This window comes from Coprinopsis cinerea (assembly GCF_000182895.1).
Source record: "Coprinopsis cinerea okayama7#130 chromosome 11 map unlocalized cont3.11, whole genome shotgun sequence".
NCBI lineage: Eukaryota > Fungi > Basidiomycota > Agaricomycetes > Agaricales > Psathyrellaceae > Coprinopsis > Coprinopsis cinerea.
The window spans coordinates 1,721,250-1,741,671 of NW_003307534.1; the positions used below are offsets into that span (position 1 = coordinate 1,721,250).

General features: G+C 52.7%; 7 protein-coding genes across 7 annotated transcripts; 4 read left to right on the top strand and 3 right to left on the bottom strand.

Moving 5' to 3' along the window:
• Positions 1–74: 74 nt before the first annotated feature.
• Positions 75–5,563, top strand: CC1G_09232 (structural molecule; the record flags this gene model as incomplete). Its single annotated transcript, XM_001838803.2, has 10 exons — positions 75–88; positions 569–766; positions 826–945; positions 1,000–1,111; positions 1,169–1,459; positions 1,512–1,598; positions 1,651–4,858; positions 4,918–5,009; positions 5,077–5,194; positions 5,253–5,563. 10 exons carry the CDS (start codon positions 75–77, stop codon positions 5,375–5,377), a joined length of 4,365 nt encoding a protein of 1,454 aa, XP_001838855.2. The 3' UTR covers positions 5,378–5,563.
• A 59-nt stretch (positions 5,564–5,622) lies between these two features.
• CC1G_09231 (CAIB/BAIF family enzyme) lies at positions 5,623–7,747 on the bottom strand (the record flags this gene model as incomplete). The annotated part of the gene is made up of 7 exons (XM_001838802.2): positions 5,623–5,979; positions 6,072–6,150; positions 6,219–6,301; positions 6,359–6,412; positions 6,468–7,150; positions 7,197–7,387; positions 7,440–7,747. The coding sequence occupies 7 exons, from the start codon at positions 7,745–7,747 to the stop codon at positions 5,623–5,625; spliced, it is 1,755 nt and encodes a 584-aa protein (XP_001838854.2).
• Positions 7,748–8,106: 359 nt separating this feature from the next.
• CC1G_09230 (RNA-directed RNA polymerase) lies at positions 8,107–14,191 on the bottom strand (the record flags this gene model as incomplete). Its single annotated transcript, XM_001838801.2, has 15 exons — positions 8,107–8,890; positions 8,944–8,980; positions 9,135–9,368; positions 9,590–9,994; positions 10,059–11,167; positions 11,222–11,325; positions 11,382–11,498; positions 11,732–12,401; positions 12,459–12,544; positions 12,599–12,654; positions 12,704–12,838; positions 13,115–13,518; positions 13,575–13,788; positions 13,845–13,947; positions 14,003–14,191. The coding sequence occupies 15 exons, from the start codon at positions 14,189–14,191 to the stop codon at positions 8,107–8,109; spliced, it is 4,647 nt and encodes a 1,548-aa protein (XP_001838853.2).
• Positions 14,192–14,484: 293 nt separating this feature from the next.
• Positions 14,485–15,166, top strand: CC1G_09229 (hypothetical protein; the record flags this gene model as incomplete). Its single annotated transcript, XM_001838800.2, has 2 exons — positions 14,485–14,559; positions 14,612–15,166. The coding sequence occupies 2 exons, from the start codon at positions 14,485–14,487 to the stop codon at positions 15,164–15,166; spliced, it is 630 nt and encodes a 209-aa protein (XP_001838852.2).
• A 393-nt stretch (positions 15,167–15,559) lies between these two features.
• Positions 15,560–16,240, top strand: CC1G_09228 (hypothetical protein; the record flags this gene model as incomplete). Its single annotated transcript, XM_001838799.2, has 2 exons — positions 15,560–15,664; positions 15,725–16,240. 2 exons carry the CDS (start codon positions 15,560–15,562, stop codon positions 16,238–16,240), a joined length of 621 nt encoding a protein of 206 aa, XP_001838851.2.
• An 848-nt stretch (positions 16,241–17,088) lies between these two features.
• CC1G_09227 (cytoplasmic protein) lies at positions 17,089–18,237 on the bottom strand (the record flags this gene model as incomplete). The annotated part of the gene is made up of 3 exons (XM_001838798.1): positions 17,089–17,582; positions 17,633–17,789; positions 17,845–18,237. The coding sequence occupies 3 exons, from the start codon at positions 18,235–18,237 to the stop codon at positions 17,089–17,091; spliced, it is 1,044 nt and encodes a 347-aa protein (XP_001838850.1).
• Positions 18,238–19,623: 1,386 nt separating this feature from the next.
• CC1G_09226 (hypothetical protein) lies at positions 19,624–20,287 on the top strand (the record flags this gene model as incomplete). The annotated part of the gene is made up of 4 exons (XM_001838797.1): positions 19,624–19,746; positions 19,799–19,926; positions 19,988–20,152; positions 20,206–20,287. 4 exons carry the CDS (start codon positions 19,624–19,626, stop codon positions 20,285–20,287), a joined length of 498 nt encoding a protein of 165 aa, XP_001838849.1.
• Between the last annotated feature and the right edge of the window lie 135 nt (positions 20,288–20,422).

Sequence of the window (20,422 nt, forward strand, 5' to 3'; positions counted from 1 at the left end):
TCATATCCAAGATTGCAGCTATAGTAATTAGAGAGCTGATTGAAGGGCCTAGGTGACATAGCCTTCCATGTATTATGTGCCATTACAAGTCAGTTCCCTGGTGACGACACTCTTCTGCGATGCCTTATCATTTCTCGCAGTATCGTCGTTATCTAACCACATAGAATAACTTGAGGTAGGTATCCCTATAGATAAGGTAGTCATTGGAGATGATACAGACTACTTACGTACGACGGGACCAGGGGGAAGTGTAGCGCAGGACTTATGATAGGGTTACAGATTGCTATTAGTTGCTGGCTACGACCAATGGCTGCGGGTTTGACATATCTATGCAGCGAAGCTAGCTCTCATCTGCAAAATCCCTCAGATGATATTCCCTCTGGTTGGATTCATAAAACTACCAGCCGACCGACACTTAGGCGCCCGCGAGCCCCTGTCGAGCATAGGCCACGTGTCTCCATATCACGTGTGCGCTTCAGGGCCGGTCGCTGATGCAGCGACGTGTCAGGAGCGACCGTTGCTCGTCATCGTTATCCAGAACGACGATGAAACTCAAGGAAATCCACAGGACGTCCACGTTTGCGTGGTCGCCGTCGGCGTCGTTGCCGCTGTTGGCAACAGGAACGGTCGCTGGCGCGCTCGACGAGTCGTTCAGCAACGAGAGCCAACTCGAAATCTGGGCACCCGACTTTCTCGACCAGGACGAATATGATTTGGGTGGGGTTGGCCAGAACGGGCCCAAGGCGTCTGTATCCGACCATGCAAGGTGCGATTTGAGTTGTCGTTGACGACGAGAACGAGCGTTGACGTTGGGCGGCTTGCTAGATTCAACCGACTTGCGTGGGGATATGTGAACAGCACCTATTCGCAGGGCGTGATTGCTGCTGGTCTCGAGAACGGCGAATTTGCTCTGTGGGATCCTGCAAAGATCCTCGCCGGCGCAGAGTGCGTAAATCCAATCCTATCGTGCAGAGGAAGAGGCTGATGTCCAGGAACCAGTGCCAGTGAATCTCTGATTCTGCGAAACACGAATCACACAGGTCCAGTCCGGGGATTAGATTTCAACCCAATCCAAACGAATCTGTTGGCATCAGGAGGTGTCGCTGGCGAGGTACGTGCCCAGCCAATCGCGCGATCGACCCGTCGTGCTCACCTGCACTCGCATTAGGTCTACATCTGGGATCTTAAAGACCCTAGTAAACCGTACACCCCAACCCCAGGTACGAAGAGCACAAAACTCGACGAAATCACGTCTGTCGCTTGGAATCAGCAAGTTCAATATGTCCTCGCTGGAGCAAGCACCACGGGATATACCGTCGTTTGGGATCTGCGAGGAAAGCGCGAAGTCGTGGCGTTGGCGTATGGTGGTGGTGCAGGGACCCTGGCTGGTCATATGGGTGGTGGAATGGCTGCGGGAGGAAGGCGTGGTATGAGCGATATCGCCTGGCATCCAGACAACGTGCGTGAATTTCATTTTGTTCATTTCCTTGCCATTTCTGAATTACTCCTAGGCTACTCGTGTTGTCACTGCGTCCGAAGACGATTCATCGCCCGTCATTATGGTCTGGGATCTCCGTAATGCCCGAGCTCCTGAAAAGGTGTGCACGCAACCATATTGGAGGAGACGAGACGAAACCTAACGCCTGCTAGATCTTGACAGGTCACGAGAAGGGCGTTTTGTCACTTTCGTGGTGCAAACAGGACGCAGACTTGCTGTTGTCATGCGGTAAAGACAACCGAGCCCTTTGCTGGAATCCTCAAACTTCTGAGATCATTGGCGAGCTCCCTTCGGCCGACAACTGGGCGTTCCAAGTCGATTGGTGCCCTCGCAACCCTGACCTGCTCGCCACCGCGTTCTTCGACGGAACTATTGGAATCCATAACATCCAATCGACCAACGAGGCCGCCGATGACAAGCTCCCCTCTGCCCGACCCGATGGTGCAGATATCTTCTCCACTCCTGGCTTCGCTCGATCGTCGGCCGGCACGTTCTCCCTCAAACAACCACCGAAATGGCTTCGTCGCCCCGTCTCGAGTTCCTTCGGCTTTGGAGGCAAGCTCGTCTCTGTCTCCAACCTTCCTTCTGCACAAGGAAAAAACCAGAGCAGTGTCGTCCACATTCGCGATGTCGTCACCGAACAAGACTTTGTGGATCGGGCCAAGGCTCTTCAAGAGGCTATCGCTGGAGAAAACTTGAAGGAGTTTGCCGAGAAGAAGGTCGAACAAGCCCCCAGTCCAGCGTGGAAGGCGTTGCTGAGCCTGTTCAAGGCCAACTCGCGAGAGGAACTCGTCACGTTGCTTGGCTTCTCCAAGGCTGAGATCGCAGCACGTGTTGCTGAGGCTGTTGACAGTCTCAAGGCATCCGCTGCTCGCGCTGAAGTTGAGCAGGAGGAGGATATCACTGAGGAGAAGCCGCACGAGCCAGTTGTCTCGTTCGCCGAACCTGAGCGCCAGGACGCCCCATCCGACAGCGAAACCGCCGAGAGCAACGAGAAGGAACCCTCCGAGACCGTATCCGATACCGCCAGCTCCCGTTTGGAAGATCGAGAATCAACCACAACTGTACCCAGCTTGTTCGGTGAAGACGATGGCCCTGGCACTCCCCAACTCGACGCTGGTCAGGACTTCTTCAACACGATCGGTCAATCTGGTGGTGACTCGCTCCCAGTCCACGTTCCTCACACCAATTACCCTATCGATTCTTCCGTGGCTGCCACCATTGGTTCGGGTCCCTCTTCCGTCACATCCGAAGTGATGTCGAAGAGCAGTGGCTTCAAGATCTACCCCACCGAAGACTCGGAGAACGATCGATTGGTCACTAAAGCGCTCGTCCTGGGCGACTTTGAATCTGCTGTTTCACTCTGCCTGTCCTCTGATCGATTCGCAGATGCGATCCTTCTCGCCGCTCGTGGAGGCCCTGAACTGTTGCAGAAGACCCAGAAGGCATACTTTGAACGCCGGATCGCTGATCAACCCTATCTCCGCCTCTTCCAGAGCATCGTCACCAACGACTTGGCGGATATTGTTCAGAACGCGGACTTGCAGGAGTGGCAAGAGATCTTCGTCGTTATCTGCACGTTTGCTAGCCAGGAGGAGTTTGCGAGCTTGGCGGAGCAGTTGGGTGTGAGGTTGGAGTTCCAGTTTGGTTTGGCGAAAGCGGAGGGTGATGATGCCGAGTCGGTTGCCAAGGCTAACGCATTCAGGAAGAACGCGACCCTCACCTACCTCGCGGCTGGTCGTTTGGAGAGGTTGATCAGTATTTGGGGAGAGGAGTTGGTGGAGGATGAGAAGGCGCTTTTGGAACAGGCGGGCGATAAGGATTCGCACTTCTCGGTCCATGCCAGCGCGCTCCAGTCGTTCATCGAGAAGGTTACCATCTTCCGCTCTGCGACTAACTACAAGGACGAAGAGTTGAACTCGGCCCCTGACAACTTCAAGCTCGCCAACCTGTACGACCGATACCTCGAGTACGCTGACTTGTTGACGACCCAGGGCTTGTTGAAGGAGGCTGCGGCTGTGTTGAAGCTCACGCCCAGTGGTTACAAGGGCTCGTCGCCGCTGGTTGATAGGGCTGCTGAGCGGGAGAGGTTGGTGGTGGCTACCTCGAGCAAGGTGCAGCTGCCTGCTCGTGCGCCTGCTGCGAGCACTTCTGCTGCAACTGGCTATGGTTATACCCCCGCGGCTCCTGTTGGTCAGACCAGAGGAGTACCTGTACCACCTGTGCCCGCACCTGTTAGCCACTACAACCCATACCAAGCACCGACGGCTGCCGCACCTGCTCCTCCAGCGCAGCAATATGGACATCAAGCGCATACAGGTTACCAGCCCCCTCAAGCTGCTGGTGGTTATCAGCCACCAACTCAGGCCGGTCCATACCAACAGTCGCCATACGCTCCAGTCAATCCAGCCCCATCGTTCTCGCAGCCACCTCCGCCCCGTCAACCTCCCGTTGGTGTCCCACCTCCACCTCGAGCTGCCAATGGCGGACCTCCCACCGTCCCTCCTCCGCCCAAGCGCGACGCAGGCGGCTGGAACGACGCTCCCCCGGCCATTCCCAACCGTCCTGCAAGCATCAACGTCAACAAGAACGCGCCTGCTCCGATCACGTCTCCCTTCCCGAACGCGGCGCCTGCAACCCCTGGGTACTCGCCTTCTGGTTCTCCATACCCCAGCCAAGGGCAAGTCCCGCTCCCTCCTCCACCCCGACCTGGAAGCGTGCAAGGACGTGGTGCTCCAGTTCCTCCCCCGCCACAAGGTGCGAGGGTCGTCCATCCTCCACCTGCAGGCCAGTTCCCTCCTCAAGCACGACCACCCTCGAGGACGGCAGCTCCGCCCGTTGCTCCACCTTCGAGGATAATGTCGCCGGGTGGTGGGAATGCTGGTCCCCCGAGGTTGCCTACTCCCAGCCAGTACGCGCCTCCCCCTCGAGGACCTTCCGCGGGACCTTATGGAGCACCTCAAGGCCAGCAGCAGCAGCACCCTCCTCCCCCTCCAGGACACGGTGGACCTCAGCATGCGCCCGGGCCGTATGGACCACCCCAAGGCGGACCTGCACAGGCAAACAACCCGTATGGACCACCTCAAGACGGGCCTGCTCAAGCGAACAACCCGTACGCGCCGCCTCCTGGAGCTCAGCAGCATCAGCAGCCCCCACCACCACCACCGCACTCGGCTGGGGCGTACGCGCCGCCGCCTAGACCGCTTTCGTCGCAGCAGCAGCCTCATCATGGTATGCCGCCTCAGGCTGGTGGACCGCCTCCCCCCGGTGGACCGCCCCCTGGAGGTCCGGCTGGTGCGCCGCCTAGGGCTGCTTCGGTGAACCCGCCTGCGAGACAGGGGCCGCCTCCGCCCAAGTATCGTAAGTAACTTCGTATTGTGTTTGGGAAGAGATACTGACTTGCTGGTTGATGGGTTTAGCTCCTGGAGACCGCAGCCATATTCCTGACCATGTCAAGCCCGCGTACGAGATCATCCTCGAAAATCTGAACAGGATGAAGCAGTCTACTCCAGTGCGTTCCTTTTGTTCTTTAAGTTCTTATGGCTTTGTTTACTGATGATGGATATCTTGTTATATAGCCTTCGCAAAAGCGCCTTGTGGATGATTTGGAGCGTCGTATAAACCCTCTGTTCGATGCTCTCAACTGCGAGACGTTGTCCCAGCCTGTTGTCGAGCAGTTGATCGTCCTCACTCGAGGTATGTTTTTGTCGATGATTTGTAGATGAACGGGAACTTACTGATATCTCTCTTTTAGCCATGGAAGCTCGCGACCGCCCCGCTGCTCTCGCCATCCACGTCGACCTTCTCACCCGTGGTTCGCAGACGGACGACATTGGATTGTGGATGTCGGGCATCAAGCAGCTCATCATGCGACTCTAAATCTAGGCGTTGAGGTCACATATCCTTTCTAGATCTTTTCATCTCGTAAATCGTTGGACCACTCGCGTTTAAATCCCTTTTCCTTTTTACGTATAACGATGATTTCTTTACGAAAAGTATCTTCATTCGACTATACTGTTTTCTCTCTCTTCTCTCTGTTCTTTTTATACAATTGGATTTCTCCGGATGTTTTGATTTCGTCGCCCTGGTAGTGCTTTCGAAGGCTGTGGGTGCTTGGAGGTTTGCTAAACGACGACCTCTGTCAACAGGTCCTCAGGCCACTTGGGTTTATCCACCCCGTTGCCTCTCGATCCGACGTTGTACTTGAGCTGCACAAGGCCGTCTGGGAAGTTCAAGATGGGTTTGATAGTTCGAACGGGTGCTCCGATAGCTTTGTTGGGTCTATCCTCGAAGAAATCGGGGCTGAGGATGGGCGAGTTGGCGTTTTTGAGAGCGGTGATGTATTGGGGGATGGTGACGCCCATGCTGTCCCAGTGGCGGTAGACTGGGCGTCCGAACCTATTCCAGACTTCTTCCCAGACTTGCTTGGGGTATGTCCCGCATGATTTGATTAACCATTGGGAGTAGTAGTTTAGGGCGATCTGTGTGAATCATGTGGGTCAGTACTTGTATAGATGGAGACTGGGGGGCTGGGGAATTGGTGGGTGGTGTGGATTAAGGTACACAGGCTTACGTCGAGAACGTATGAACCCCCGACTTGTGATTGTTTGATGAGGGCTTCGAGGACGGCGGTGGCTCCTGCTACACCGGTGCTGGGTTTTTGTGAGGCGTTTGGTGAGCTTGTCTGGTCATTTTCCACTCGGGGTTCTGTGGTGCTTACCAGTAGTCGCAGTTTGGCCAGATGGGTGTTACGGGCTCGTCGACGCCCATTGCTCTGCCGAATTCGTAAGAGGTTCCGCAGTGCTGAAGCATGGGTTAGGGCTCGGAAAGCCACATATTTGAAGGTAGTAATGAACTCACGGCGTCGCTGATCTGCTGCCATCCGGAACGATGGGCGAGGGGACCGTTCCAGCCCTAGGTAGGTATTTAATGTGGGCTCGTCTGCTGGGATATTTAAACCGAGACTTACATAGCAGTTCTCTCGAGCATAGATGATACCACGTTCTTTGTCCTTGAAGAACCCCAACACATCATCCTTTCCGAAACCAAACTTTTGCATGACTCCCGGCCGATACCCGTCAACCACGACATGGCTCTCCTCGATTAACTTTCGGAGCGTCGCCCGATCTTCCTCCTTCGTCAGATCTAAATGCGCGTTCCACTTGCCCCAGTTCACGTCTAGGTTGATGTTGTGCAGATCTGTGATGTTGGGGGAGGTTATCCGCAGGACGCTGGCGCCCATCTCTGCTAGCTCTCGACAAATAGTCGGAGAGGCGATCATCCGAGTCAAATCGATGACTTTCAACCCGAAGAGTGGTCGAGTTGGACCGGGGTCAGGATTGCTAGGAGGGGGAGACGTCCACCAACTGGCGAGCTGCTTCGGGTTGGAGAAGTGGTGGATCTCGTAGAGACCAACATGGGCATTGGCTTTGCCGTGCTCTGAGGCGAAGTATTCTTCCTTGGTCAGACAGATGGTGCCTGCTTGTCGGTTCTTGTCGTTCCATTCGACGTCGAGGTCTTGAGCATTCCATTCGGCTACTTTGGCTTGGTAGGCGTTTCGGCCTTCTTCCCATGGGGCGAACTCTTCTTTCTCGGTGAGACCTAGTATCCCTGCGCCAATGGCGTAGTTTACGCTCCCTGTGGTCGTTTGAGCTAGTACCGAGTCGGAGCGCAGTGACACATTGAGATCGGGACTGACCATGGATGTGATAGAATCGGTTATCCTTGGTCTTGTAGATATTCATACAGGGAGATTGGATGTAGTGCCTGTGGAGGTTCGTGTTTGGGAAATAGCGCTCGTACTCTTTTGTAAAACCTGGTGCGACATTTGCGCCTTCAGGGTCGATAACAGGAAGCATCGCCGAGAAGATGAATAATTGGGCATGGTCGCTATTACTCTGAGTCAGTGCGAGGAAGTGGCTTACAACAGAATGATACATACCTGTTAATCACGACCTTCTGGTAGTCGACGCCGTATTTCTTCTTCAAGAGTACGTTGAGCATGGCGGCTTGGAATCCCTTGAGAGCTGAGATGCTTTCAGCGAACCTCCAGTTGATGTGGAAGGCGGGGGCCTTGGATCCGATATATTCAACGACTTTAGCAGCATCCTTCACTTCTTCGGGGAGTGAAGCATGCAAAGGGTTGTTCAAGATGCCATCCCAGAGCAGTTTCTTTGCCTCAGACGGGATGGAGTAGTCCCCTGGAGCCACAGAATCGGAGTTCGTGCTCGAAGGGGCGGAACCTGGCATGGTGGAGGGTGGGTGACAACCGGGGCTCCAGCTGTTTGTTACTGATAAAGAATCGAGAGATGCAGTCTTCTCCGCCGTTGAATTCTCGGGTAAAATCCAGTCGTCCAATGGTCCATGATAGGAGTGTTACACAAGCATCTTGCCGGAGGCAAGACTCAATTAGAAGCATCAGCAAGCTTGGACATGTGGGAGGTGTATGTGGGCAGACGATGGTCAGCTGTGCCGGGAGGTGCCATTGCCCGTCCCGCCCTGTTCCAAAAATGTACTGGTCAAGGTACGATGTGGTACAGTTCAGGAAATTACGCGAACGTGTATGTGAGGAAGACAATAACATTGTGACAGAACCGGCACACACAGAGCTACTCTTGATCGTCTGGTATTTCCACAACTTGGCAAGCGCTGATAGCTCGTTTCCAGAGTTCGGAATTGTCTGAAAGAGTGCGCCTGTCTCCAACGATAATCAACGCTAGCCTCGCGCGCGTCCACATCACGTTCAACCTGCGCGGATCGTCGAGGAAGCCAATGGATGCGCTCGTACTCTCCGTGTTGGCGTTGCAGCGGACTGTGGAGAAGATAATGATGTCGCTTTCACGTCCTTGGAAGCCGTCCACCGTCGAAACTGGAATGTTGCGAAGCTTGTGTCGAAGTTTGTCGTTCTGACCTCTGTAGGGCGAGAGGACGGTAATCTCCAATGGCTCCTGCTCCTCAGCGTCCTCTTTCCCCTCGGAAGTTCCTGCCTCCTCGGACTCCGGTGCTTTCTCTTTGGGCTTGAGTAACTTGACGATCCGTGCCACGAGGCTGACCTGCCCCTCGTTGCTTTTAGATCGACCACCAACATCTTCCTCTATCGAGCAAGGAACAAAGATTGTCGGAATGATTGCACCTGCGCGTTCCCGAGGCCAGGGGAACTGGAGATTCTCAAGCGGCGCTAGCTTCCCTTCATTCTGGGGCGCTGTCTCGAGCTTGTCTTCGTAGAATTCTTTCGATGGGAAGGCATTTAACACCCGGGGAGATCGGTACTGGATATTCAACATCGTCTTCTTCAACCCTGGAAGGTCTTCCCCGGAGTAGAGACGTTCAAGCAAGGAGACGTCGTACTCGAGAATCTTCCCATATTTCCCAACCGTAGGTCGAAGTTGAACACTATCAAAATGTCAGTTACTTCTATCGCGTCAAAGGAGCCCGAAACTACTGACTGGTCGCCAACCATTATCGCCCTCTTCACTCCTTTGACTAACGGGATTAGGGCGCACGGTTCAGTGATTTGGGACGCTTCATCGATGATTGCGATATCGAACTGGAACTTCCTGAGAACTCCCAAACCAGCACCTTTTCAACAGTGAGATCCTTCAGTCTAGAAGAAAAGCCTTAAGTATCAAATTCTTACCTGCGCATGTCGTGAATATGAGCTTGGCTTGTTTGACCCTTCGCTCTGCATCCTTCATCCTTCTTTGATTTTGGTTAACGTCACCTCCGACCCGAGCATCGACGGTGTAGGGAAGTAGGGCATCTCCAACTCTCGATTGATCCGTCGCAACGCGAAGAATCTTGTCGTCGTTGATAAGTTTCTCTCCTTCGTTGTTATTAATTCGTAGGAAGCGCTCGAGAACGTTGTCAACAGCTGGTTTAAACACGAGTAGTCAGCAAGGAGAATCGTGGAAAGTGAGACGAACTTTGCACCATTGTGAGTAGACGCGGTCATCAGGATGGTTGGAAGCCTTTTCTTCAGTTTGTCGTAGGTTAAAATTATGCTCCGCAGAATCTCGACCACAACGGTCGTTTTGCCGGTGCCTGCGGGTCATGTTAATGAGGTTGCTTTTGTCTGGTTCAAGACAAACCTACCAGGAGGACCCCAGATAAGTGACAAGAAAGCATTCCAGGAGGCGATAGCTTCCAGTTGACTGTCGTTGAGGTTCTCGGCACCAGGTAGAACGATATCCTCAGGATCAGGCGTAACGAAGCCCTCGTCATCATCCGAGGCCATCTCATCGTCATCCGGGGTTATCTCGTCGTCGTCGGTTACTCCAGTCTGAGGATCATCTTCTTTGTCGCTCTCTTCGCCGTCGCAACTTTCTCGCCCTTTTCCTTTGTCGCTTTCTTCCGGTGGGTCTGCGTCTTGTCCTTCTGATCCAGATTCGTCTTGGACAGAATCGACTGAAGCCCCGACGATCAAGTGGTAGAACGCGCATGCTTGATCCTGCTCCAGTATAAGTCTTAGCAGGGCATCCAGCATCGCTTGCGTTGTGGCTGAGAGAGCAATAGTCAGTGAGATTGTTGTAGCGACGCGAACTGGAGCTTCACTCTCACTTACCTACACCGCCAGCATCATAGATCACCCATTGCATCTGCTCGAGTTCGGGTGGGGCTGGATGGATCAGCTTGACTCCCAATTCACCCCTGGTCATCTGGACAACCAACCCATCGAGAACTGGTATCGTGAGCCATTTGTTTTCTGCCTTCGACACTGCCTTCAGCCTGACATGCGAATGCAGTCTGATGGTAGTTCTAGCATCGAGCCGGACAGAAGCTTTGACCATGGATTGCGAGTCGTCGCTGAAGGTGAGTGTCGCTTGGGCGGGTGCCGTCCTTTGTTTCCGAGGCATTCCATCATCGTTGCATGGGCATTCGTCTGCTGCTTCCTCCGCTCTGTCAAATACGATTCCGAGACTGTGTTTCTGTAGATAGCTGTCGGAGGCTGAAAGAGGTTGAGGTCGATTGTTTAGTCGGCTTTCGTGAAGCACGAGGAGCAACTCCTGGGAGAGGTTTCGAGAGCGGGCTGAATGAGCCGAAAGTAGAAGGATGTCCAGGTACTCCTTCGTCGAGATACGCGCGATGGTAGCAGCCAATTTCTCCAACGCCACTAACGCTGCTATTCGAGTCTCGTTGGCGGAGCGGACGATGGCTCGCAGGATGGAGAAGCTAAGTTCGGCCAGCGTCTCGGGAAGTAGGAGGTCGTCTGTCGGAGGGTGGGTCCTCAGTAACGTGAACACCAATGGCGGGTAGTGGTCAATCCATTTGCCGACAAACTCCTGGTCCATGGATTCGCCTGAGATGACGTGGCCGAAAACGAGGTAGAGCTCCTCCTCTGCATGATATTTCACGAGGAAACTCATGATGAAGTCGAGCTGCTCTGGGGTGACGTTCACCAGACATTGCTGAATCGAGACTTCCGAATGCTGTCGACGCGATTTGTTGGGCTTCACCCCATGCATATCTTGAGGGTATGGGTAAACGATGGATTTCACAATTTCGAGGACTCTTGTGAGTTCCAGCCATTTCCTTTGGGCTGCCGCCTGCTCTTCCTCCTCCAAGTCTGGGTCTGAGGGTCTGGGTGGTGTCCATTCCACGTCACGAAGATCATTGGCACGGTACGGTACACTCTTGCGAACGAAGCGGGGAATGTACTCCTCCGTAGGGACACTGGTTATGTCGAAGATCAGCCAGCAAGTTTCGTAGTGCAAGCAATGCACTTACTGGTCATACCATAAATCAAAGAGCTGATGAGCCACGCGATCATGGTTCGATACAACGTGAAGCTCGATAGTGACCAATGGGGTTCGATTCACTCGCCCAAGTTGCTATACCGGATATGAGCATCCCAAGGTCATGGACAATGCGAGAAGGATGTACGCACCCTCCTGAGCGTCTGGGAGAATTTTTGCAGCGCAACACTCATAACAACATCCGTTTGGTGCTCAGTGGGGGAGCGCTGAAGAAAGACAAATGTATCGCCGATATGCCGATCATAGAGCTGGAACCTAGAGTAGCTGCAGTGAAGCCGGTACCCCTTCGAGCATGGATGGTGGGTCGGGGGATGTGCAGAGGATCTATCCATAAAGGAGACAGCCACCACGTTCTCGGCGACTTCTGGTTCTTCGTCCCATGGGATCGGACCTCTCATAAAGATACCAACTGCAAATCGATCGTCCGTCTGCAACTGTGGTTACAAGAGGGACATACGAAAAACGCGCCGGGACAACTCACTCGAAGTAAGAGTAACTTTCGGGTATAATCCTGAGTGGCCTTTCGCAGGTACTCGAAAAATGTCGCCTGGCTATTCGACCTCGAGCTGTAAAGCTTCTGAAGGGATATTGACGAGTCGAGATTTTGTATCCTGAGGTCGCTGGACGACAAAATGTCAGACTGGAAGAGGGAGTTCCATAGGTAGGGGTATTCAATTCGCGACAGGTCCAACACAGATTTGATAGTAGCCTTCTGCATCGACGTCAAAGCTGAAATGTCGATCTGTGTCAAGAACGGCCGTATGTCGACGCCGTGCTTCCGAGAAAAGCGGAGGGCGAGCTCGAAAAGCTCAAACTCGGACAGTGCCTTCTGGTTGCTTTTGAAGAGCTGCTCGATGTGCTGCTGGGCGTGCTCTGCATCAAGCTCGACAAGGTCTTGAGGGTTGACCTGGGGCGAGGCTCGGAATTCAGCTTCGAATTTTTCTTCATGTTCCTTGAGCACGTCGATGATGAATGGGTTATTGGGGTCGGGCTCGGGTGGGTTTTGCAATCGTTCGGGGATCTTGATCGGTGCGCCGTCGACGGACTGTGAATGAAGAGCGTTCAGCTCCTGACACTCGACACACAGGGCACCGAGGGGACTACTAATGGCCCATTTGTTGTGGAGGGCTGACACCTTCGCCACACCAGACCTGCAACATAGATTTCAGCCTCTAACGGGAAGGCAGGAGATGTATATCGAATCTTACGAGGTGTAGGATGCGAAGTGATTGGCAAGGTCTGCCCGTGTGACCGCTTTGGGCCTTGGCTCTTTGTTGGGTGGATAATCGTAGGGCTGTGATTCGAGAGATTAAGATGATGGGAAAGGGAAGAAAGCACTCAAACGTACTTCAGATACCCTCGGGGGAACCAAGTCTTGATCCCAGCAGACGAAAAACTCGTCCCCTATCAAAACGTCAGTTAAAGCTAGTCACGCAGGTCGACTGCTGCTTACCATCGAGATCGCCGCCACTGCTCAGCGATGGAGCAGGCTTACTACCGGGGCGTCTTACCGCAGATGCGAACACGAGGCAGTCCACGAGATGCGACAACTGCGGATGGTCAACTGCGCGAAGCTTTAAACAATCACCTAATAGTAGCTTGTGAGTAATAGCCCATCGCTGGATCGTTACAACTGTACCTGGATGCAGGCAAGGGTTGCGCACGACCAAAACGTCACCGTGAATGGGCGTCGCAGGGCCCTTTCGACCGGCTGTGATGCGAATGTGGACTTGGCCTTCTTTCAAGACCTGGTAGGGATCGCAGACACCAAACAAGCGCCGCGATTTGTGAATCACCATGCGTGTTTTGAATTTGCCCGTTTCTGTGTCGTGGTGCCTTGCAAGTTCCGCAAGTTGGTACTTACGAAGATCGTTCAAGATTTTAGATCTCTCTTCCGCATCGTGTAAGAAGATGGCCTCGGCTTCTGCGTACTTATCGGTGCACGAGAGGAAGTCCAGTGCCGCAGTCGGGTCGGTATCAAGTTGGGTGATACTGGCGATCCAATCGAAGTATTCCTGTTGTTTCGCGACGAGCTTCTCCTTGGTGACGCCTAGGGAATGAATGAGCGTTATAATGTCGTTGTTGAGACGTCCAAACGAGTAAGGTTTTGAATACCCGACCACGGAGAAACTGTGATCTGAAGTTGCTTTGAATTTCTTCATGCTTTTTCGAAATTGGGCATAGCATGGCGGAGTGCCAGGTTCACGTTGGCGATTGCGTTCATCGAGGTCGGGATGTAACATCAACACTCCTTTATACCCTTCATAGCTGAGGCAGGGGGTTAGCGTCGAACGAGGAAGAAGGTGATTTGGGTTCAAGCATACCGGATCTGAATGACAACAGGAGTGTACCTGATGCCCCGGAACATCAACTTCTTCGCCTTGGCGATTTGCTTTGTGAGAGATTTGCTGATGAGACCACATCCATCAGAAAAGACCTCGCCGCCAATCTCTATGTCTCCAATGTCCTCGACGAACGTGGGGTCCAGGTTGAAATCCACTTCAGCAGACGAGAACAATAGGCCAATTCGTTTGGCCCCTGCGGTGTTGGTCCAGAGTTAGTGCTGCTTTTCGATAGTGAAGGTTTGCACCCACGTTTTGCGATATTGTTGATTCGGCTAAAGTCTCCCAGGGCATAGATCCGGTCGTCGAGTTCCTTGTCCGAGTTGGCTTCGCGGAGAAAGCAGGAACGACCTCGCTGAATGAGGGAATTAGCAAACATTGCAGATGGAGGCATACTGGAATTGACGCACCAGTTGGCTGTTGCTGTGATGGTAGAAGCGATACTGGACCCCATTCAGGAAGACGCCGGCCTTGAACATGCGATTGAGGTATTCCGTCGTAGTCCTCGGAGGATGATCTGGAAATCGAAATGTTCGATCGAGGGCTAACAAGATGAATTTGGTTGGGTCATCGGAGTGTAGGATCCGATTGGACGACATCGAGTCTGTATCGAGGGAGATCCCCTCACCACTCATCGAGATTTTGAGCATTCGCCGCTTTCGCAACTCTCCTGAGAGAAATTGGGGCGGTATATTGAAATGCCAGTCCTCGTCATCGAGCGATGGCTTTGGACGCAGTACGATAGCCTTCGGCCACTTCATCTCGTCTCTTTGCGTTGCTGCAGTGGGGGAGCGCAGTAGGTGCCACCGCAGCAGAGCTAATCGATAAGATGAACGTAAGAGGGAAAGGAAAGTGACCGCGTGGGATGGGCGCTTGGGCCTGCTGTATAAATATGAGAATCCACGGGATCGAAGATGCCCACATCATCTCCCCTATGACGAGAACCATTTACATCGTCGGTCCTTCAGTAAGTAATGCGGCGATAGAGTTTGACACCTCCCACTGACTGTTTACCCTAGTCCACTGGCAAAACAACACTCTGTGAGGTCCTCGCCAAACGCCTCGGATTGTCAGGCTCGGCGTACATCACAGAGGTCGCCCGCCAGGTGATGAAGGAAAAGGGGTACACACGAGAAGATGTGGGGAACATCCAAATGCAAATGGACATCATGATAGAACATTTGAAGCGAGAAGAAGCAGGCCTGTCGGACGAACACAGGATCGTTTTGTGCGACAGATCAGCCATCGACCCGGTCGTTTATGCCAGGCTGACCGCCCAGAGTTCGGGCGAGGATCAATCTGGGCGCCTGACAGACAGTCAGGCCTTTCGAGCAGCCTTGGAAAGGTATCGGGACCCGTCGTCATTGTTCATACTCTTGGGACCTGTGACGGAGTGGATCATTGACGACGGGATCCGTTCCCTGGAACGGCAGGAAGAATGCCTTCAACTGTATCGCGAGTGTATGAAGCTTTACGACATTCCCTACAGAGAGCTTGGTCAGGACACCAGGAACATATTGGAACGGATGGTATTTACCATAGGTCTTTTGAACTTCCCTACGTCTATTGTCTAGTTGAAGTTTCGCTTTCTGTGTACTTACGGGCTCGTTCAGATGGAATAGCCGGTCTGGTGCAGCCTTAGCTGAAGAGAGAGATGACGAACGCGAACAGAATCAAAATTCCTCGAGACTCGAGTTGCCGGATGCAGACTTTCGAACGGAGATTGGCGGCACGAAAATTCTCCTTTTCTGACTTTCTTTTGTTTTGTTCCGACCATAATGCCGGTTAAAGCCGAACAGCCACCAAGCCCTCCGATTCGGAATTTCCTCCAACAATAGCGCACGAAGGAGTTCGAAGGAGGATCATGCTTGAAGGTCAAAACGAGAGATCTTGATCCTAAAATCGATGGAGAATCGCGGAATTAAGCCCCCATTTTCATCGATCGTTTAGTAAAATAGGCGCCCGAAATGGATAATATGCGCGGAAGGGGCAAGAGGGCGATTTGCTTCCGCTCAGCATTCCAGCTCCTGGGGTTTAGTCGTTCAGAAGTCCCTCAGCCACGCATTTCTCAGGTGGATCTACGACATGCACAGTGTATCTCGTGACTCTTAACAGGACCTCATATGTGTAAGTCACCGTTCTCGAGCTGCACGAGTAAACGGAGCCGTTATCTCCGCGGTGGGTATAAAGGCGTGTCGTTCTCGAGTGGTGGAATCCAACTTCCAACAGACTATCCCCACAAGCTATCCCACAAACCCACCCACACACACTATCCGACACTCCCTTCTACGCCCGCAGTCACCCAACCCACTCCAGGCACGCACACTTCCTATCCTACCTTCCCTTACACCCACATCCTATCTCCAAACCCACACCCTCGTCCCTTCAAAGAGATGAAATTCAACCTCCCACTTAATTCTGCGTTCGCAGGACTTTTGGCGATGATCATGGTATCGTCTGCCTTGACCTCCGTCAACGCGGCCGCCGTCTCCCTCGACGCCCTCGACGTCCCTGACAGCCTCATTCATGGGCAGCCAGATGTCGATGCCTTGACTGCCGCCACCATGGAGGGCCCCACTCCTGACGAGGACAACATCCTTGTCCCTCGTACCCCCAAGCCCCAATGCAGGAGGCTGTTCTGCATTTGAGCACAACCAGAGGCTGGACCTCACGAAGTTGGAAGCTGGCTTCTCTTCGACTTCGTATCGTAGCTTAGTTCCTGGAATCTTGTCGCTGTAGTCGTTTGCGACCTGGAGTCGCAAACTTGGAAGCTGGCTTCCCTTCAACCTGTTATGTAGTTATCTACTCCAAACCTAGTCTCCGTTTTAGCATTACTTTCTCTTTGAAACTTAAATAAACCATTTTCCACACCATCGACGACGCCTGGGTTGTAGGCTTCCAGATTTCCGACTCGGCGCACAGGACGGATATAACTCTCCTCACCCGCTCGCTTGGCAAGGACTGGCAAGGATCATTGAGAACGAGAACAATGAATAACAAGCGCTCAATTAACGCCAGGACCTGGAGTCGATTTGCTTCCGCTTAAATTGTCTTAAAAGGTTTTCCAACGACGACAAGGCTGTGTCGAAACTCGATCGCATGCTGCCCAATCGCGGAGCTAGATGATGTTCCTGAAATTTAAAGTTTGGCGAGTCCCTCCTTGGGTGGTGGATGAAGGTGGGTTTATCTCCGTGGGAGGTACAAAAAAAGAGGGGTACGTGGACAAATGTCCTGACGTCTATCCTGCTAACAGCAGCAGACGTCCCTTCGCATTCGACCGCAGCATTCTAGCATAGATCCGTCTGCCCATAATTACTTACATACAAACATCGTGCACAGCGAAAAATCGCGTTGCGCAAATGCCCTGCGTGAAGAACGCGTCCGTATCACGCTACGAAACTTCGATTCTCAGAATTCAGAAAGATTTAGATTCCTGGATGGGAACGATGTTTCAGAGAGAAGATGCAGAGGAAAGGTTCGAGAAACTCACAAGTAACTACGGTTTCCGCTCCCTGACTTTACTACCCGCCTTCAAGTTCGCAGCTTCGTCGCGCACCATCTCTCCCTCCTTCCTCCACATCTTCTTCTCGTGTGCATCATAAATATCCCTGTAGTCGATCCACCTTTCCTGTACCTCCCTAACATCCCCACCGGGGTCTTTGAGGGGACCAGCAGCGGTCGAGAAGAGGCTGAACATGTTTGGCCGGGCTGAGGGCGCAGCGTCGGAGCGGTCAATGGTGTCGGGTGGCGCGGGTGCGTCCGCAGGTGGGACGAAGATGTAGCCAGTTGCACGGTCGATGGCTCGCGTGAGATGCATCATCGAGTTCTTGTCTTCCACTGCGAGGGTTTCGAATCCCACCAAGCTGAAGTCCTCGACCAGAGAGATCATGGCCATGTTGAGTGCTGCATACTTGGGAGGTAGTGATGCGTTCAAAGCGTTCTCCAAGTAGGTTAGATCTTGGACTTCGGTGTAAAAGTCCAGATTAAAATCTACAGAAACGTTAGTGCCGAGTCATTTCGAGGTAGAACGACCAACCAACCGAGTTCGCCGTACTGCGACAACAAGTCTATCTTCGATAGAACGTTGATATGGGGCAGTTCCAAGTGCAACATCGCTCTCAACGACAACAAGAGCATCGAGACATACTTGGATGCATCTGTTATGTAGTGTGCATCGCAGAGATGAACTGTTGCCAACTATCGCATCATTACATACATTCCAGAGCGAAGAACAAAGTTCAGAACGACTCACCCTGAACCCAGCCTTGCCCAGTTTGTCTACAATCTTCTTGATGCTCTCGTGGTTCGTACTCAACTCGACCTGTCCCGGGAGGTCAAATAAAACATAGGCATCGTTCCCCAGTTCTTTCAACCGCTCCTCGAGCCAGTCGAAGTTTTCTTCCAGATATTCCATGCAGTATAGCATGCCCCCGTTGGGTCCTAGACCGTGGGTTTCCATAACGTCCTGAAGGGTGATTAAAGACGAAATATCGATGGCGCATGGGTATGGAATGCTGTCGTTTGCTGGGTCTAGGTTTACGACTGAGATCGGCCGCTTGAGGGCTGTGAAAAGCTGGTATTTTCCATAGCAATATGTGGATTTGCCGCTGCCTGGAGAACCGCAAACGATTTCGCCAAACGGCATTGTCGTGGTAAGGTGCAAAGGTCTAGGCAATCGCAGAATGACGACGCGAAGCATTGTTTGCCATTGTTTGTCAACGGCTTCAGAGCTTGCCGACGTCGCCGAGACTGGCTTCGGGCGCCTCGGGAACCACATGGGGCAGCTGGAATCGAACAAATGTGAAGACGTGCCAGAGGGGCTGTTGTCCGAGTTACTGGAAGATACCGGGTCCGTCATGATTGCGTTGAATTATCGATGCTTTATCCCAAAGTGTGTTGTGGCACACAGCTAGTGTGGATCGACCTTCAAGTGTTCCCTCGTGATCATGACCTTGATCAGGCTCGGGCGCTTAGTAGGCAGTATTTACTACGAAGCTGGCTAGGAACTCCACTAGAAGAGCTCGTGGTTCAGTCTGAACTGTCCCATGAATATTGGATATCACGTTCCCCAAGCCAACTGTGTCCACATGTGCTGGAGTACCGGGACTGGAAAACGATCAGAGCAGACGCAAGGTGAGCATTTTGAACAATCTAGTCACTGGCAAGATGAGGTCTCATCTCTGATTCCCATCATCCTCGTGTCAAAAATGGTCGAGACAATGTGTTTGGAGGCCAATGGAACATCCTAAGGAACTTGGAAGAGGTTACGGGCGCTCGCTTGGCCCTCAAAACCACACAACTACCACGGCATATCGGAACAATATCGGATACCGCTTCTGGACCCGCCCTGGGGCGCGGCGTTAGGATATGGACGTTTACTGACTCGAAGAGACGATGCCTGAACGCAGCTCTGCCGATTTCATACTGTATATGGGAACGCTACTACCTTCAGAATATGCAAATGACATTCGCTAACTCGGAACTGTCCACCGTCACATAACCAGACGTACATACGTGTAAACGTTGTACAGGACAATTTTTGACACTTCCAGTGTGGAACTGCATCGGTCACATCGGCAGTTTCAAAGTTGAATTGAAATTGATTGGCGAAGATTGACGAGTCAGAATCGTGTGATCGTAGCGCTTGATGGCGCCACCAAGTTGCTCTTTGCCCAAGTGATCCTGCGACCGGCACTCACTTGCACTTCCATAACATTGAGATACTGGCGGACGCACAAGTATAGGACGCGGGACAAAGAATACAGTGCAAGGAAACTGTTGAGATGCTGAGAAAGCTCGCCGAAGGAGCAGACTCTGTTCGGGTTTCATGTCCTCCTCGGCATGCACGGATGAATTCTTTACTTTCGAGTGTTGGCATGTTTGGTGACCCCTCAGAAAGCTATATAAACCCTCCAGTCGACACTCCAGATCTCCTCGAGCCGGTCTCATCCATTCCACGACAACCTAGCTGTGCTAAACCAACCCACCCTTTTACACTCTCCAACCCCAACACTCCTTGCTTTCATTAACCATGGTCGCTTTCACTTCCGCCAAAGCTTTCATCGCTGCCGTCGCTGCCACTGCGATGTTCGTGACTGGTGGTGCTCTCGCTGCCCCAGCGTCGTTTGAAAGCGAGGCCAACGCTGTTCTCAATGTTCGTACTAATATTCCAAACCATGAAGCTCCTAACTGACCGCTTCCTGCAGCGCCGTGCCGCTGACATCGAGTCAGGAGGCTCTGCCGGCTACCTTGCACGACGTGGTCTCGTGACGGACAACGAAGGCGCCGTCTGGCTCGTTCGTCGCGTGTTCGACCCTGCCTCCGAGTTCGAGGAGTAAGTACATGCCGTCGTTTGTCCCAAAGTGCCGAACTCATCATCGGATTAATATTCCCAGTTTGGCTGCACGAGGAGCTTGCTCGTCCAAGGTTTCAAGCCTCGAGTTTACCAGTATCCAGACGTCTGGAAATGCGAAGTACAAGGAGAAGATGAAGAAGGCAGCGGAGAAGTACTGGAAGAAGGACAAGCAGCTCCGTAAACAGTTCTGCAAAGCTACCATTGTGTAAGTCCTTGCTCTTTTATACTCTGCTATGACAATTACTCATGGATATCCAGTCAAAATGGGGGAACCATGATCGTCCGGTACTATGCCGATAGGGAAATCACTGGCCATGGTGTCGCTATGGCTGCCCCTTGAACAACCTTCAACGGGGTTAAAATTTCGAGCTTAGTATTAGTTAAGTAAGGGTCGAGTCTAATGTCAGTGGGCATAATCGAGCTTAATCGAAAACATTATGATTCCAAATTCCAAACTCTGATCCAATGAGATGTG